At 36.6% G+C, this 16,837-nt stretch overlaps 2 protein-coding genes across 2 annotated transcripts; one reads left to right on the forward strand and one right to left on the reverse strand.

Moving 5' to 3' along the window:
• The first annotated feature begins 3,093 nt into the window (after positions 1–3,093).
• Positions 3,094–4,047, forward strand: LOC102476253 (olfactory receptor 52M1). Its single transcript, XM_006141120.1, has one exon. It carries the CDS (start codon positions 3,094–3,096, stop codon positions 4,045–4,047), a length of 954 nt encoding a protein of 317 aa, XP_006141182.1.
• A 10,132-nt stretch (positions 4,048–14,179) lies between these two features.
• Positions 14,180–15,124, reverse strand: OR52K1 (olfactory receptor family 52 subfamily K member 1). Its single transcript, XM_006140907.1, has one exon. The coding sequence runs from the start codon at positions 15,122–15,124 to the stop codon at positions 14,180–14,182; it is 945 nt and encodes a 314-aa protein (XP_006140969.1).
• Between the last annotated feature and the right edge of the window lie 1,713 nt (positions 15,125–16,837).

Consider the following 16,837-nt stretch of genomic DNA (forward strand, 5'->3'; position numbering starts at 1 on the left):
TAGGATGATGGTCCTTGGCAATATTTTTAGAGAACTCTTTAGACTTTCTCCCTTTGATGTGATAAAACTGTGTGTTGACTATTGTTCGCCATAAATTTCTGACCTATCTATACCACTGCTGTACTTTGGGGCACCCTCTGAAATGTCCTGGGTAACAGAGATCTGCTTGAAAATCATTTCGGTTTTTAGAAAGTAAATCCCTAGTCTCCCAGTCATACTAATTGGTAAAATTTCAGGGTAAGGCACCTGCTGTCATGTGCAAGAGCCTCACACCTATCTCATTTATTTTGTATACTTAGTCTCTGCAGTATTCTCTCCCTTTTATGTATGAAAAAGGAAGCTTCAAGGGTCTTGTCAATTTTCCCAAACACAGAATAAGATGAAGATCTTAGTTGGGGAAACTGGTCTGTCAGATGGCGAAGTCATTGCTCTTGGCAGCTATGCGGTGTTACTCCCTAGGACCTTCTCCCCTTTCCTATCTTATCTAAGGAATCCAGACCCACCTTACAGTTGAACCCAAAGGAATGAATTCACACATGTTATCATTTATTTGCATATGGAGTTACTCAGTAGAATTATTAACAAATCACTTAAAATTAACTGTGTTGGCATTCCAATTAGGGACCCAAGAGGATACATAAAAATACCTCTTACGCTTATTTGCTATGGAAATGTAATTGACATTTATATCTTAGACAAAAGTAAGTTTTTGAAATGTGTATAGGCTTGTTTGAGACCATTTGGAGGGAGTTAGTGATGGCAGTTGCTACTCCAAACCTCCTCCACACAGGCAAGAGCTACACAAGGCTTTGTAAAAGAGGGATGACTTAAGATGGGCCTTGAAGGTTGATGGGGAATCTTTCCTAGGTAAAAGACAAGGAGGTAGTGAAATTTCTCAGCAAAAAGAATGGTATTGTGAAGAAAGTCACTGTGCTGATGTGGAGTGTCATGAGACTCACTGATTCAGCTGGCAATAATGTGGAAGATCAGCAGACAAACTTGAAACAGAGAAGGACACAAATCAGACCCTGTGCTCTCAGAGTCTGAATGCTAAGTAGGTGAATAAATAGGATTCCTTGCTAGATTCTCAGCAGAGACATCTGAAGAGCAGAAGGACAATAAGTAGATAAGGTTTTTGTGGGTTTTTTTAATAGATTTTTACTTTAGGGCACGTGCACTTGCTGAAGAGACAGAAAACAAGATATCACCCTCACAGGGGGGATGGCCATGTTGTAATCCCTTCTCCTCTATTCTCCTCTCGGAATTTTGGGCATACACTCACACATGCCCAGCGTGGGTTTTGAGCCACCAGATCCAGGACTCAAACCATGGTCAACTATGTGAAAGTCTAGCGACATAAACTTTATGCCCATCTGCTGGTCCCAGACAACGCTTTTTTTAAAGCAATAGTCTAGTGCTTCATTAGTGTTAATATCCCTAACTCCTCAAAAAAGAGGCCAAGAAGAATGTAGTCTGTAGGAAGGGTCTTTCTGACTATTTCATATAAGCCCACTCTTTTAAGTCCCTGTTATCAGATGATGAATGGACAAAATATCTAATAAAATGTGTCATAAAAATACATCTCTTTTATTATCTCAAATTATAGATAATATCAATACTCTGTCCAGGAAAATTTAAGAGTCTCCTTAAACTAAATATTTCTTTTAAAACTTTATCTCTTTTTCATCCTGTTTAACCATAAAATCTGGACAATCTTAAATGAGAGACATTTTCTTTTGAAAAATTAGGTTCATTTTGTGTGTTAAATATCTTTGAAGATGTCAATTACATTTGACTAACTGAACAAATAGTGTTAAACCTGTTGGAGAAAGTGGAATTATATTTCACTAATATAGTTTCCTTAGGAAATTGCCTTCTTACATTTTTTAATCAGGCTTTGATCATTTATATGCTTATTTTAAAAGTCACTGATAATCTTTAAAAGTAGATCATTTTTAAAAGATGATCATCTTTTATACACACACATACAAACATACACAAAAGGAAGAAAATTAAAAGCACCTATAATCAAATCTTTCTCAATGTCAACAAATGAAAACCTCATGTTAATCTTCCCAGACTTTTTTGTTTTAGGGCAAGTTTCTATCTGTCTCTGTCTGTCTGTCTGTTTCTCTCACACATACATATACACACATTAATGAACTTAAATCAGTTTAATATTCTTCTTGCTATTTCTTTACTTATTGTATTATGATGTAACATTGTATCAAGAAACATATAGCTCTAAAATGTTATCAATACAATAATTCCAATTCACTAAGTGGATTATTGGAACTTAAATGATGCCTTATTTGAGCATATATTGCTCCAAACTTTTATTAGTATAAAAATAAGTAACTGTAAGCAACTGATCAATATGTTATTGATGTCATTCTTACTATCGAATAGTGATAAAAGAAGTATATGCGTGGGGCCAGTAAGTGGCATGGTAATTAGGCCAACCACCATTTGAGTATTGGACCTGATGGTTTGAAAATCATGCCGGACATGTGTGTGTGCCCAAAATCCCAAAAGGAGAATGGGGGAGAGGAAAATGCAGTATGGCCATCCTTCCTGGGGGATGATTTTTCAATTTCCCTCTCACTGTCTCTCTCTGTCTCTCTCCAGTGAGCTTAAGTATCCTATGGCAGAAACCTAAAAAAATTTTAACTTAGAAAAAAAAAATGTCTGGAGGCACTGGGCTAAACACATCACATGTATTTGCACTTAATCATTACACATGTAACTTTTCTGTTTTATTTCCTTTAGGAAAAGTGCCTCTAACTAAAATTATGATGTCAGAGGGAATGCAGAATTTGGGGATTTCTACATTACCTAAGGCAATTTAGCAATTAAAAGTAATGAACTGCCTGTTTCTACATTTAACATTGGTGTCATCATGGATAACTTCTATTATAAAGTATATAATGTATTGATTTTCAAGTTGTCATCCAAAATTCTTTATCATAGGTGCCACTGTTTGCCCAGGATGAAAATGAGAACCTAGACCAGTTTCCAAAGACAATATCTCTCACAGGAGTAAAAATCAAAAACAAAGGGCTCCAGTTCCCTGGACTCCCTGGACTCTAAAACATGTTCATCTCTAATAATGCCTGCTTTGCACCTACCTCTTTCTGGCTCACAGGCATCCCAGGACTGGAGTCCCTGCACATCTGGCTGTCCATCCCCTTTGGTTCTATGTACCTAGTGGCTGTGGTGGGCAATGTGGTCATCCTGGCAGTGGTGAAGACAGAGCGCAGCCTGCACCAGCCCATGTACTTCTTCCTGTGCATGTTGGCTGTCATTGACTTGGTCCTGTCAACCTCTACCATGCCCAAGCTACTGGCCATCTTCTGGTTTGGTGCCCGCGACATCAGTGTAAATGCTTGTTTAGTCCAGATGTTCTTCATCCATTGCTTTGCCACTGTTGAGTCAGGTGTATTCCTTGCCATGGCTTTTGATCGTTATGTGGCCATCTGTGATCCATTGCACCATACCTCAGTGCTTTCCCATCCTATGGTGGGTCGTTTGGGGCTGGCTGCCCTCCTCCGAGGGGTACTCTACATTGGACCTCTGCCCTTACTAATTCGCCTGAGGCTGCCCCTTTACCGGACCCGAGTCATTTCCCACTCCTACTGTGAACACATGGCCGTGGTCACCTTGGCATGTGGTGACACAAGGATTAACAACTTATATGGAATGGGAATTGGCTTCCTGGTATTGATCCTGGATTCATTAGCCATTACTGCCTCCTATTTCATGATTTTCAGGGCCGTAATGGGTCTGGCCACTCCTGAAGCCAGGCTTAAAACCTTGGGAACGTGTGGCTCTCACATCTGTGCCATCCTCGTCTTCTATATCCCCATTGCTGTTTCCTCTCTCACTCACCGATTTGGCCATCATGTCCCTCCCCACATCCATATCCTTTTGGCCAACTTTTACCTCCTCATTCCACCCATCCTCAACCCGGTCGTCTATGCTGTCCGCACCAAGCAGATCCGAGAGAGACTTCTCCACATTCTAAAGGCAGGGTCTCAACCCAGGTGACTTTTCTCTGTTCTGCATCTATGAGACATATAAATATTTAGTGGTATTCAAGAAAAGGCTCTGACTAGGGAAACCCATAAAATTTCTGGGTCCTGCCTGAACTTTGCAGGTAAGGGTCTAAAAGCAATCTTAGAGTCTCTTCTATTTAATCATAGATTTATGCAGTATAGACCAAATAACTGAAAGTGGAGAGAAGAGATCAGGGCATGAGTATTTGTACTACACTTCCTTTTTCTTATCTATTAAACTTCATAAAATGAAGCAAAATAAGCATATAGGCCACAGGAAGCACAATCATCACTAGTCTTCACATTTTAAAGTTTATTTTAATCAAAAATAACACAAGAAAGAGAGAGGGGGACACCCTAGATAGGGTCTTGTCATGCCACTATTCCCTTTCTTCAATTTATTAGAATTTTGGAGTACATGAGCACTCAGTGTGTCTTCAGGTCAACTCAGGATCCAAAGTTGGGGTGGCTATGTGGTTTCCAGGACTGCAATTCAGTATCTCGTCACCTATACCACCAGGGCAGAGCCCCTTCACTCTTTTTGGTAAAAGATTTATAGTTTCTCTTTGAAGGATGTTATAAAGCATAACTTTTAGAAGGTAAAATTATACTCTAATACCTTTTTGAAGACAGTTTACAAATTCTGATAATAAAAGTCTAGAAAAGTTTAAGTGACAAGTTTTCCAACCTTTTGGTCTGTCCTGGGAAGGCCTTTTGTATAGAAGCAATATGAGTATGAGAAATCTTAATCTACAGAGACAAAAAATGAGACTTCACTACTCACAGCAGTAAATGACCTCGAACAAGGTCATTTCCCCATTATATAGACAGATACGTGACATCCCACATAGCTTCTTCATAATAGGTTTACTGCAAGCAAGAGATAGGAAAGGACATTAGATTACATTTCAAGGTCCTGGGACGACATATGAGAGAAACAGCAGTTACACTAAAATAATGTAATTACACAGAAGAGAGTTAAAGTGGAATAATGGTGGTTATTTCATAAAGGACATAAAGGAGGTTGGATAATATATGGGTCAAAGTCGATAAGAATAAAAGGAGACCCTGGTAAATATAAATCTCAAACTGACTCTAGGTCTCTTTGGAGAATTCTTGTGATTACTGTCAATCGCTACGATATGATCCTATTTATTTAGTGGGCATAGAGTTTTCATAACAAGATGACTACTTCTACTTCTACTTTATAGCAATGCATGAAAAGTGGAATGAGGCAAGTACTCCCAATTCTGGTGACCAGAATCATGGTTATGTCCATTTTAGTTCTAAAACATTTCAGATTTAAACAACTTAACTTCCTCAGTTTTTTTCAAACCATAACAATATCCAAAAAGTCTAAATGGCTAACTTTAGGTTAAAAATCATTTAAGCCTAGTGACAATGGCATGCACTGATAAGACACTATGTTTTACAAGCTGGGACACATGGGAGACCCAAGCTGAATTCCTCAACCAAAGTAAAAGTCAGATGCAGTGCAGCAATTTTAAGTCCAGCAGTCTGGTAGGCTGATGAAGGACAATCTCAAGTTCAGCCTGGGCTGGGCAATGTAGTAAGACCCTTTCTGAAAAAGAACTAGGTGTGGTGGTCTGCACCTGAAGTCCCAGCTGGGAGACTGAGACAGAAGGATTATGACATGGTGAGACCATGTCTTAAAACATAATCACTTTAGTATTTTGAGAAGTATAATAGAAAGAAGCCAAATCTCATTTTTTAAATGAGAACAATGTGTCATGTAATGATGATTATAATTTTTCAATTCTAAGTGCTTGAAGTTGCTTTAATATATGAGCTTAATAACTTATTTTTTACCTATATTTACTTGTTTTATATTTTCTTTTTCCTTTTTTTAGTATTTTTTACATTCAATTACACTCATTCATGTGTGTCATTACAGCATACCAAATGTATTTTCCCATTATGAATACACTGTACATTGCTTCAGTCAAAGATATGTAAGATTCATTGCTAAGTGAAGCAGGCCAGACTATGAAGAGAGGCATTGTATGCCCCCACTCAATATATACCCAATGTCGGCACTCCATGGCAGAAACTGAAAGATTATAAGACATAAAAGCATGGGAAGCGATGGTGACACTAGAGACAAAGATGGAGTGTGAGAGGGAAGGAACCAAACCTCATTTTTAAACCAGATTTAGCCAACAGAATACACCAAAAAGGACTAAATTAAATTTGAACTTCAGATAAACAATAAATCATTTTTAGTATCTGTGTGTCCTAAATATCACACGAGATATGTATTAAATGTTACTTGTTTGACATTCACATTTAACTGATATCCTCTAACATTTTTTTTCGGTTTTTAGAGTTTTTTGTTGTTTTTTTTTTTTCTTTTTCTTTTTTTTTTTTTCCATAGGGTGTGTGTGTGCTTGTAGGAGAGACAGAGAGAGACAAGAAATAAAATATCACCCCCCGAGGAGAATGGCCACACCACAGTCCCTTCTCCTCCATTCTCTCAGGATCTTGGGCATGCAAGCACACATACCGGGAGTAAGTTTAAGTCTCCAGGTCCAGTACTTGAATCACAGTCTACTACGTGGGAGTCCAGTGACGTAACCATTATGACATCTGCTGGTCTCATTATTTTCTTATTTACATTTAATTGCCATAAATCTCTGTGGCATATGAAATGGTTTTTCAAAGTATGCATGCAGTGTGTGGCAAGTCAGGGATATTAATATATATACACTGTTTTCAACAAAAGAACCTTACATTCTTGTATCTGTTAAATGTTTTCCTGAGCCACTCCCCCGCACCCTCCACAATTCACTACCCTCTCATACAATCTGTGGTATCTACACTTGTCTTCCGTACTATTATGTCTTTGAATCTTTTAATATCTTCTGCAGAGTACAAACATCTGATGTATTTTGAATGGAGATATATGATCAAACCCCATTTTATTTTAAAAAAATTAAAAGTAGGAAAGTTAGAATAATACAAGTTCTTTTCTAAAATTTAGTATTAACCTTGGGCTAATCCCAACATCTATTTTCTCAAAATCTATACGTAACTCCAAGATTAGTTGGATCACATTCTATTCATCTTTTCCTATTTTATCAAGTTTTCTAGAAGCCAATGCCAAAGCTGACTCTAATCAGTCTTTCCAGATGGAAAGCTTCTACAAATACAATTTTAGTGCCAAATGTAATCTATATAACCGCTTTTTATTTAGAGTTGAAGAAAACATACTACAGAAGCCTCAGAGCTAGAAAATTGTTTTACAGAGTGATCTCCTGACCATAAGTCCAGGCATTAGAGAAGATGAAGAAAGATGAAAACAAACAAATTCATCAGTGGACTCAATGATGAGAGAAATGACTGGGACTTTTGGCATAATGCCTAAAGTCTATTTATTCCATGTAGAGATTATATAGAGAGAGACATTTGAGATTTTTAAAATCTGACCTTAGGGGCCAGCAGGTAGAGTGGTGGTTAAGATGCTGGACTCCCACATGGCCAACCATAGTTTGAGTCCTGGACCTGGTGGCTTGAAAATCACTCTGGGCATGTGTTATGCACCCAAAAACCTGAGAGGTGAATGGAGAAGGATTTACAACATGACCATCCCTGGGGAGTGATTTCTCACTTTTCCTCCAGTGTCTCTGTCTGGACACACACACATCCTCTGGCCAAAAAAAAAAAAAAAAAAAAAACTAAACTAAAAAATAAATAAACTGACTTAATTAGAACTAGTGGGATTAGTAATACTAAGAGCGATCTAGCAAAATAACCTCAGAAAACCCACAGCAAGGTTTTTCTTTCTAGATGATCTGCTGAGTTTACAATTGACCAAGACCAAATACCAATCATCTTTAATTTCTTCATATGGCATTGAATGATTGGAAACAAAAGTGGAAAATGCCATCTATATGTATGCTGTTGCTCTATCCAGACTGGACCGCCAATGACAACACCCAGCTCTGTCAGATTCAGGTGTAAACTTAGTTATACTATCGCATTTCATCCCATTGTCATCTAGAGCTCTGGTTAGACACTTTCAAAATGAAGGGGTTGTCTCAGAATACTTTGGAAAAGAATGTGCACTGGAGGATGAAGGATGGGGATGTGACAAATCCAATGACTGAATGTCTCTTATTCAAAGCCAATATCTTATTTCCTCCTCATACAAATACTTCTGTTCCTTTTCCATCACCAATACTCATGTGGGAATAAGAGACACTATATCAGCCCCTTTTCACCCTTCAAGTCTTCATGGAAAAAGTGAAGATTGGGAGACAGTTGAAGGAGGCATCCTTGTGTTTATTTATAAACAGCCATGTGGCACAAATAGTTAAAAACTGGTCTGGCTGAGTATTCCATGGAGTATATATGCCACACTTTTTTGATCCATTCATCTGTTCATGGGAATTTGTATTGGTTCCATGTCTTAACAATTGTGGTAGTACCACAATAAACATTGATGTGCAAGCACTTTTCTGACTAAAGATTCTTCTGTCCTTTGGGTAGATGCCAAGGAGTGGGACTGCTGTGTTGTATGGTAGTTCTATTAGTAGGTCTTTGAGGAATCTCCATATTGTTCTCCATAGTGGCTGGACCAATGTACATTCCCACCAGCAGTGTAGGAGAGTTCCCCTAACACCACACCCCCACCATCACTTATCTTTTTTTTTTTTTAATCTTAGTTATTCTGACTGGGGTTAGGTGATATCTCATTGCCAAAACTGAATGACTAGAGGATATAGAAACAAAATATGGTTATAAATACCAGATACAGTGTGGGAAGAGGGAGGGTGAAGGAAAGTCTGAGGAAGGACGTTAAGGAGAAAAATAGAGAGGCAAGGCACTTATGGGACAAAGAAATGGTTGCTATCTGTTGAAGATAACATGTATAGTATTCTCAACAGGATTGGTGAGAAATGTATACATGTTGGAATATTCACTTTGCAAGCTGAGTGACATGTGTGATCGAATGTATTAAATAAATTGAAATAAAAATATTTTTAAAAACTGGTCTGGAATCTCAATAAAGGTCAGAAAGGGACCAGAAATAGTATTCATCAGACTTTACATGCATTGTATAATCTAAGCTCCCCTTTCCTCTTTTCAAAGTAACAATGGTAGTAGTTCCTTATGAGTTTGTTATAGAAACACAATGAGAAGTGTAAAATGTTTATATAGTGTCTGGCACATTAAGAAATAAATAAATAAAAACTTGCCTTTTAATAATGATAATACAGCCCTTGTTATGCACTGAGAGATCCTGAGGACAGGAGGATAAAGCAAAGGGGAAACTGGAGCAAGTTCCTAAAAGCCATAGAGAATGTTCTTCTCATGACTCACTCAGACATGCCCTGGCCCCAGCATTGGAAAGCTCTCTCCGGTGCTCACTACTCTGCAGAAAGGTGTGTTCACACAGCCAGCTTTCTTTTGTGCCCTTGGTTGCTCACCACCGGCTCACATACAGTTGAGGGTTTTCAAACAGAGTGACAACCATCTAGTTTTGCGGCAGATGAAGGCTAAATAAATAGACATTTCCCAAACAGTTCCTTATATGACAAGTACTAAATTTAGGGCAGCAATGCAACATAATAAAGGCTATATAGAACAACTTCAAGCTAACATCAGACTGAATGGAGAAAAGGTGAAAGTTTTTATCTAATAACTAAGTTGAGACAAGGCTGTCTATTTTTCCATTCTCATTTAATATAGTATTAGAAGTCTTAGAGCAATTAGGTAAAAGAAGGAAATTGAAGTCATTCATTAAATTTGAAAAAGAAGCGTCAAATGTGCCTCTTTATACAGATGATATGATTATATAGAGAGAAAAAAGCTAAAGGCTCCACAAAAACTCTTAAAACTGATAAATTCACTAAAGTTGCAGGATACAAAATCAAAATACACAAATCAGTAGTGTTCTTATACATCAATAACAAGCTAGCTGAAACAAATATTAAGAAAACAATCTCATTTCACAAGCTGATGAATGGATTGAAAAAGTGTGGCACATATACTCTATGGAATACTGCTCAGCCATAAAAAACAACTAGACCATGGCATTTGATAGAAAGTGGTCAGACATGGAGGATCTATTGCTGAGTGAAGTAAGCCAGGATATGAAAGAAAGATATTGTATGTACCCACTTAATATATATCGACACTTGATGGTAGAGATCGAAATATTGGAGGGCATAAAAGAAGTGAAAATAGCGATGATAAGACAATGTGGAACAGGGTGGGAGAAGAGTGTGGAGAAGGATAGCAAGAGAACAAATAGAGAGTCATGACATTAATGGGATACAGATATGATTTTTTACCTGTTGATGATGACATGTATAGTATTCTCAACTGGACCAATCTGAGAAGTATTTTATGTTGGATAAAGTCTTTTTACAAGCAAAATGATAAATAGTGATTGAATGTTTTTTAAAAATTGGAATAATAATAATAATCTAAAAAAATGAAAAGTTATTGGATGATCATGATGGGGATTTTAATGTCTTTATATTGATTGATATGCATGGTACTCCTTCTGGAAAAAGAAATATAATAAACTGTAAAGTTATATGTGATTCAATGTAATTTAAACAAGATTATGATAATAATAAATAACTTTTTAAAAATATTCATAAAAAGAAAACAATCCCATTTACAATAGTTAAAATAAAGTAAAATAAAATACTTGAGAGTAATCTTAACCAAGGACATGAAAGAAATCTACAATGAAAACTATAAAACAACAATGAAAGGAATTGAAGAATACACCAAAAAAGAAAAGAAAAGAAAAGAAAAAACAAAAGAAAGGAAAGACATTCCTTGTTCATGGTTTGAAAGAATTAAAATTATTAAAATGTTTATACTATTCAAAAGTATCTATGTATTTAAGAATCTACCAAAATACCACCAGCACTCTTCAGATAAATAGAAAAAAAAAAAACTCCTAACATTTCTATGAAACTCCAAAAGACCCAAAAGAGCCAAAGAAATTCTGTATAAAAAGTAATTCTGGAAGCATCACAACTCCCTGACTTCAAAATATACTACAAAATACACCAAAACAGCATGATTCCAGCATTAAAAAAAGAACATAAACCAATGAAATAGAATAGTAAATATAGACAGAAATTCATGTACACACGGCCAACTAATTTTTTACAAAGACATCAAGAAAAATCATTGTGGAAACAACAGTCTCTCTAATTACTAATGCTGAGAAAATTGTATATCCATTCTTAAAAGAAAGAAACTAGACTACTATGTCTTACTATATTCAAAAATCAACTCAAAATTAGTTGAAGACAAATTAAGGACTGGGAACTATAAAATTACTAGAAGAAAACACAGAGGAAACACACTAGAAGACTGGTATGGGCAAAGTTTTTTAGATAAAATCTTAAATGCATGAGCAACAAAAACAAAAATAGAAAAATGGGATTCGGCCATACTAAAAAATTTTTGCACAGCAAATGAAATAATGAACAGAGTGAAGAGACAATCTACAGAATGGAAAAAGATTTTTACAAGCCATACATCTCACAAGAGTAATAACCAGAATATGAAAGAAACTCAAATGACTCAGTATTAAAAGAAAAAAAACCAATAATCTGATTTTTAAGTGGGTAGTCAATCTGGGCAGTTTTCAAAAAAAGACATACAAATGGCTAAATATATTTTTAATGCTCAACATCACTAATTATCAGGGAAATGCAAATCAAAGCTAGTGAGATATTTATTATCTCACTCAGATTGGTTATTATCCAGAGAAAAAAAGAATAACAAGTACTGATGAGGATATGAGAAAGGAAAATGCATGCTGTTGGTACGTAATTAGTATAGTCATATGGAAAACAATATGAAAGTCTCTCAAAAAATTAAAACTGCAATTACAATACGATCCAGCAATTCTACTACAATGCATATATCCAAAGGAAATTAGTTGACTGTAAAGATATTTTCACTCCAATGTTTGTTGCAGCATTGTTTACAATAGCCAAGATATGGGAACAACCTGTGTCTATCAACAGACAAATGTATAAACAAATTACAAAAAAAAAAAAAATGAGAGAAAGAAAGAAATTACAGTACAGTCTCTCTCTGTCTCTCTGGCGAGCACATGCACACAAAGCAAAAAAGCTCTCTTTAAAAAAAAAGAAAAAGAAATGACAGTACGTACGTGCATAATGGAATATTACTCAGCAATTTAAAAGAATGAAATCCTGTTATTTGAGGCACTGTAGACAAGTCTAGGAGACATTACATTAAGTAAAACAACCTACTAAGCACAGAAATACCACATTTTCACTTGAATTCATTAAAGTAGACAAGAAAATATTTATTACTAGTGGCTTAGAGGGTAGTGAAAAGCGGAGGATAAAGAGATGCTGGATAATGGTTACAAAATTATAGTTATATAAGAGAAAGAAGTTCTAATGTTGTATAGTAGGCTAACCATAGTTAACAATAGCTTATTATATATTTCAGATTAACTAAAAGAAAGGATTTTAAATGTTCCCAACACAAAAGAATGACAAATACTTGAGATGATGGATAAATAAATTACCCTAATTTGATCATTACACATTGTGTTCATGTACTGAAAAATCACACTATATTCCACAAATATATGCATTTATTATGTGTCCACTTTTAAAACCTTATCATTAAAAAAATTTTAATAACTAGCTAAAAGACTGCTCAATCTTGAGATTTTGTGTATGAAGTAAAAGAAAAGCAGAAAGATAAGTGAAATCCAATATTATTTTTAGACTATATTGGAAGAGAAAATGTTATATTGCTTTCACTTTTATTTAAATTCTCAGTCTTGAATTGTCATACCTTGAAATGAAAGATATATTTCATAGGGTCAGGAATCATATTTCTCTGGGTTATGCTGTGGAAAACCAAAAACTCACAGAGCTCAGTGATCTACTGTGAAAACAATAAAACCATCCTTGTTCATGTTACATGAACACCTGAGTGAGCTGTATCTGTTCTATAGATTGGCATCAGATTCATATCTGCTCTGTATATCTGCATTGTGATTCTAGACTGAAAAAAAAACCTGATAGGAGACATGCTCTTTCCTGTGGCAGAGGAAAAGAGTAAGAGAAACCGATCCAACATACAGAACCATATTTTAAAGTTGCTGATCATTAGGCCACATTTCCAGACCACTCAAATTCCATTCACCAAAGCAAGGGGTACAGCAAAGTTTAACATTAGAGGAGTAAGAAAGTTCCTTTCCTGTGATAGAGGGACAGAGGGCTAACCACAACTACATATTATAAGATCTTCAGTGTCTTCAGAAGTCTCAGTTTAAAGAGGGAAAGGTGTTATCACTCTGCTTCCACAGTCCATAGTTTAAATATGTTTTTCAACTATTTTTATCTATTCACTCATTCCATGAATGTTACTAGGGTTTTTTAGGAGACAACAGACATATGCATGTGAAAAGTTAGTTATACGATGATATAAATTGATTAAAAGGGCTATCAGAAGACTCCTTTTTTAAGAGCTCTATAAAAGAATTGGCCATGAATGTGGGTCTAAAAGGAAGTCATAAAGAAACTAACTTAATGGAAAAGATAAGTCTACTTCCAAGTGGAGCGTCTAAGTAGGGCTCATTACCTGAGAAGATAGTAGGCTTAAAAAAAGCACTAGAGTCTGGAGGCCATTTATTGGAAAACATACAGATGTAATTTCAGTACAAGATGGGATGTTGGCCTTTAAGTTACAAAATCTGTGCTTCAATTCTTCACTCATACTGTGTATAAAGAGGCCACCAAAATCTCAGCTGCTAAGACCAATCTTAGCCAATACTCCTACTGTCTTTCACCCACATAACAATATCACTATGGAAGGTTCTTTATGTTTTCTTCAATCACGTAATGACTTCATGATAAAGGGAAGGTCCAACTTCATCTATTAGACCAGACTACAGGTCCAAACCTGATCTGACATAATTGGTGGTTCGATGGTAAACAGAGTCTCATTTTATTTGTAATACTGAAAAATTGACACAAAAGAAGTTTCTGCAATTTTCCTACTTGTATTTTTTCTCTCCACCTCAATTCAGTATCTACTGAATATTTAATAGTAGGTTAAAAAAAAAAAGAATTATCCATCTATAAATCTTTTCTCTGGAATAGATTGATCACATGATCACGAATTTGCTTGGTCTTGACACCATAGATAATGGGATTGATCATTGGTGGGAAAAGAAGATAGAATATAGCAAGGAGTATGTGAACATGAGGAGCAGCCCGGCGGGCTACCCGGTGCATGACTGAGGAGATGACCACAGGAGTGTAAGTAGACAGGATGGCACCTATGTGAGACACGCATGTCCCAAATGCCTTGTACCGAGCTTCCTGAGAGGCAAGCTGAAGAACTGCCCGAAGGATAAAGATATAAGACAGGATCACAAAGAGAAGATCCAACACCACAATAAACATAGCCACAGCAATTCCATAAATGTTGTTGAAGCGTGTGTCCCCACACGCCAGCCTTACCACCGCCATGTGTTCACAGTAGCAGTGAGCAATCACTGGGCCTCGGCAGTAGTGGAAGCGTCTGAGCAGAAAGGGAAGCGGAGTCATTAATGTCACTGCCCGGGCCACAGCAGCCATGCCAATTTTGGTGATAAGAGGTCCTGTCAAGACTGTGGTGTAGTGCAGTGGCTTGCAGATGGCCACATATCGGTCAAAGGCCATGGCCAGCAACACTGCTGACTCCATGATGGAGAAGGAGTGGAGGAAGAACATTTGAACTAGACAGGCATAGAAGTTTATCTCTCGATCTCTGATCCAGAAAATGGCAAGCATTTTGGGCAATGTTGTAGAAGAGAGAACCAAGTCAATGGCTGCCAACATGGCCAGAAAGAGATACATGGGCTCATGGAGGGCTGTATCAGCACGGATGATAAAAAGGAGGGTGCAGTTGCCTAACAGTGCCAGAGTATAAGCAAAACAGAAGGGGATGGAGATCCAGACGTGAAGGTGCTCCAAACCAGGAATTCCTACCAACAAGAAGACAGCTGGATGAGTTGATGTAATATTGGAGCCTGACATGGCTCCTGAAAATTCTCCTTGTCAATTTTTACAAGATTCCTTCACCCTCTATGTATACTTTCCATAATACATAGGATTATAGATTTCAACCTCTAAAATTCCACCTGGGAAGATCACCTCTGGTTTCCACTGCTAGACCTTAACAAAATAAGCTAGTAGTCCTCAGAGACATAGAGGACTACTATAATGTATGTTTTCTACTCTTAGGAGCTTTGGCTCTCATTGAGTAGATAAAATATTAAGTATCCATAGAATTGATATCACAAGAAAACTTTCACAGAGAAATGGAGAAGAAGTAGTGTTTTCTGTGTTCTTCGTGAAGTCAGGAATACCCTGAAAAAAAAGAAGTGAAAATATGTTTAAATCCATTCATTTCTTAAGTACATACATTGATATCATTCTAGTCAAACTAAATTTCCAAACACAAAAGTTAATTTCCTGTCTTGAATCTCAGTCTTGGGTCCATGTGTAAGCTAATAAGCCCTATGATTTGTAATGCCCTAATTAATCACACAATTTGAATATTTTTTCTAGAATTACCCTATCTGATATGGTTGCTACTGATATGGTGGTTACTTATATTTATTAAAGCTAAATAAAAATTCAGTTCCGTAGCCCTATGAAACAAGTGTTCAGTAGCCACATGTGACTTGTAGTACCATATTGGACCATTCGGATAAAAATATTTCCATCACTGCAGAAATTTCTATTAGAGAGCACTGCTCTAGAATATAGAATGTATCTTTTTTTTTTTTTTTTTGGAGAGGTTTTCGCTATAGGGCATGTGCACTCGCCAGACAGAGAGAGAGAGACAGAGAGACAGAAAGCGAGAAATCACCCCCTGGGGGGGATGGCCACGCCGCAATCCCTTCTCCTCCATTCTCTTCTCGGGATCTTGGGCATGCATGCACATGTGCCCAGCATGAGTTTTAAGCCACCTGGTCCAGGACTCGAACTGTGGTCGACTACATGGGAGTCCAGCGACATAGCCATTACACTAACTGCTGGTCCCTAGCATATATCTTCAAGGTCCTTTAAACATCTGTAAATATAGCCTCGCCTCCAGCTTACTGAGAAAATGAAGAACATTGTTCTCTTGACTCTCCATTGAGATGTATATTAAACTCTATTTATTGATTCTCTTGCTACCTATCTTGAGTTCCAAATATCCTCCATTGTTAACAAGCTTTCATCTTTCTGACTTCTCTTACTCATTTTTTCCTTCTCGTCTTTCATATCCTTAAACACTGGAGTTGCCCAGTTTTAACAAAGGCATTCTTTTCTTTTATAGAATATATTTAATGAGGTTCATATGAAGATTAAATGAGATCATTGAAAACATTTATCATAGTCACAGAACAAAGTAAGTACAGAAAGAAAATAATAAAAACTTGTTTGATTATTTTTTTTCAAAATGAGAAGATTAAGGTTTTGGAAATGTAAATCATACTTAATACTGTTAGTCTTATTTGAGTTGTAGTTTTCAGAAATTCCACTGGCCTAAATAACTAGGCTTATTACCTCCATCTATATACCCTATAGTTAAACACGTTCAGCATAACAAACTTGCAAATTCTGTAGGATTTGAGAAAAATTTAGAATCTGAAGGTCATACATCAAATCAGGGCTGCCATGTATTCTACTGGCACATCTTATCTAATGATAAATCATTTACCTCATAGCTCCTGTTTCCTTCCCTCTCTTTAAACAGGG

This window comes from Tupaia chinensis, unplaced genomic scaffold, assembly GCF_000334495.1.
Source record: "Tupaia chinensis unplaced genomic scaffold, TupChi_1.0 Scaffold000047_1, whole genome shotgun sequence".
Lineage (NCBI taxonomy): Eukaryota > Metazoa > Chordata > Mammalia > Scandentia > Tupaiidae > Tupaia > Tupaia belangeri.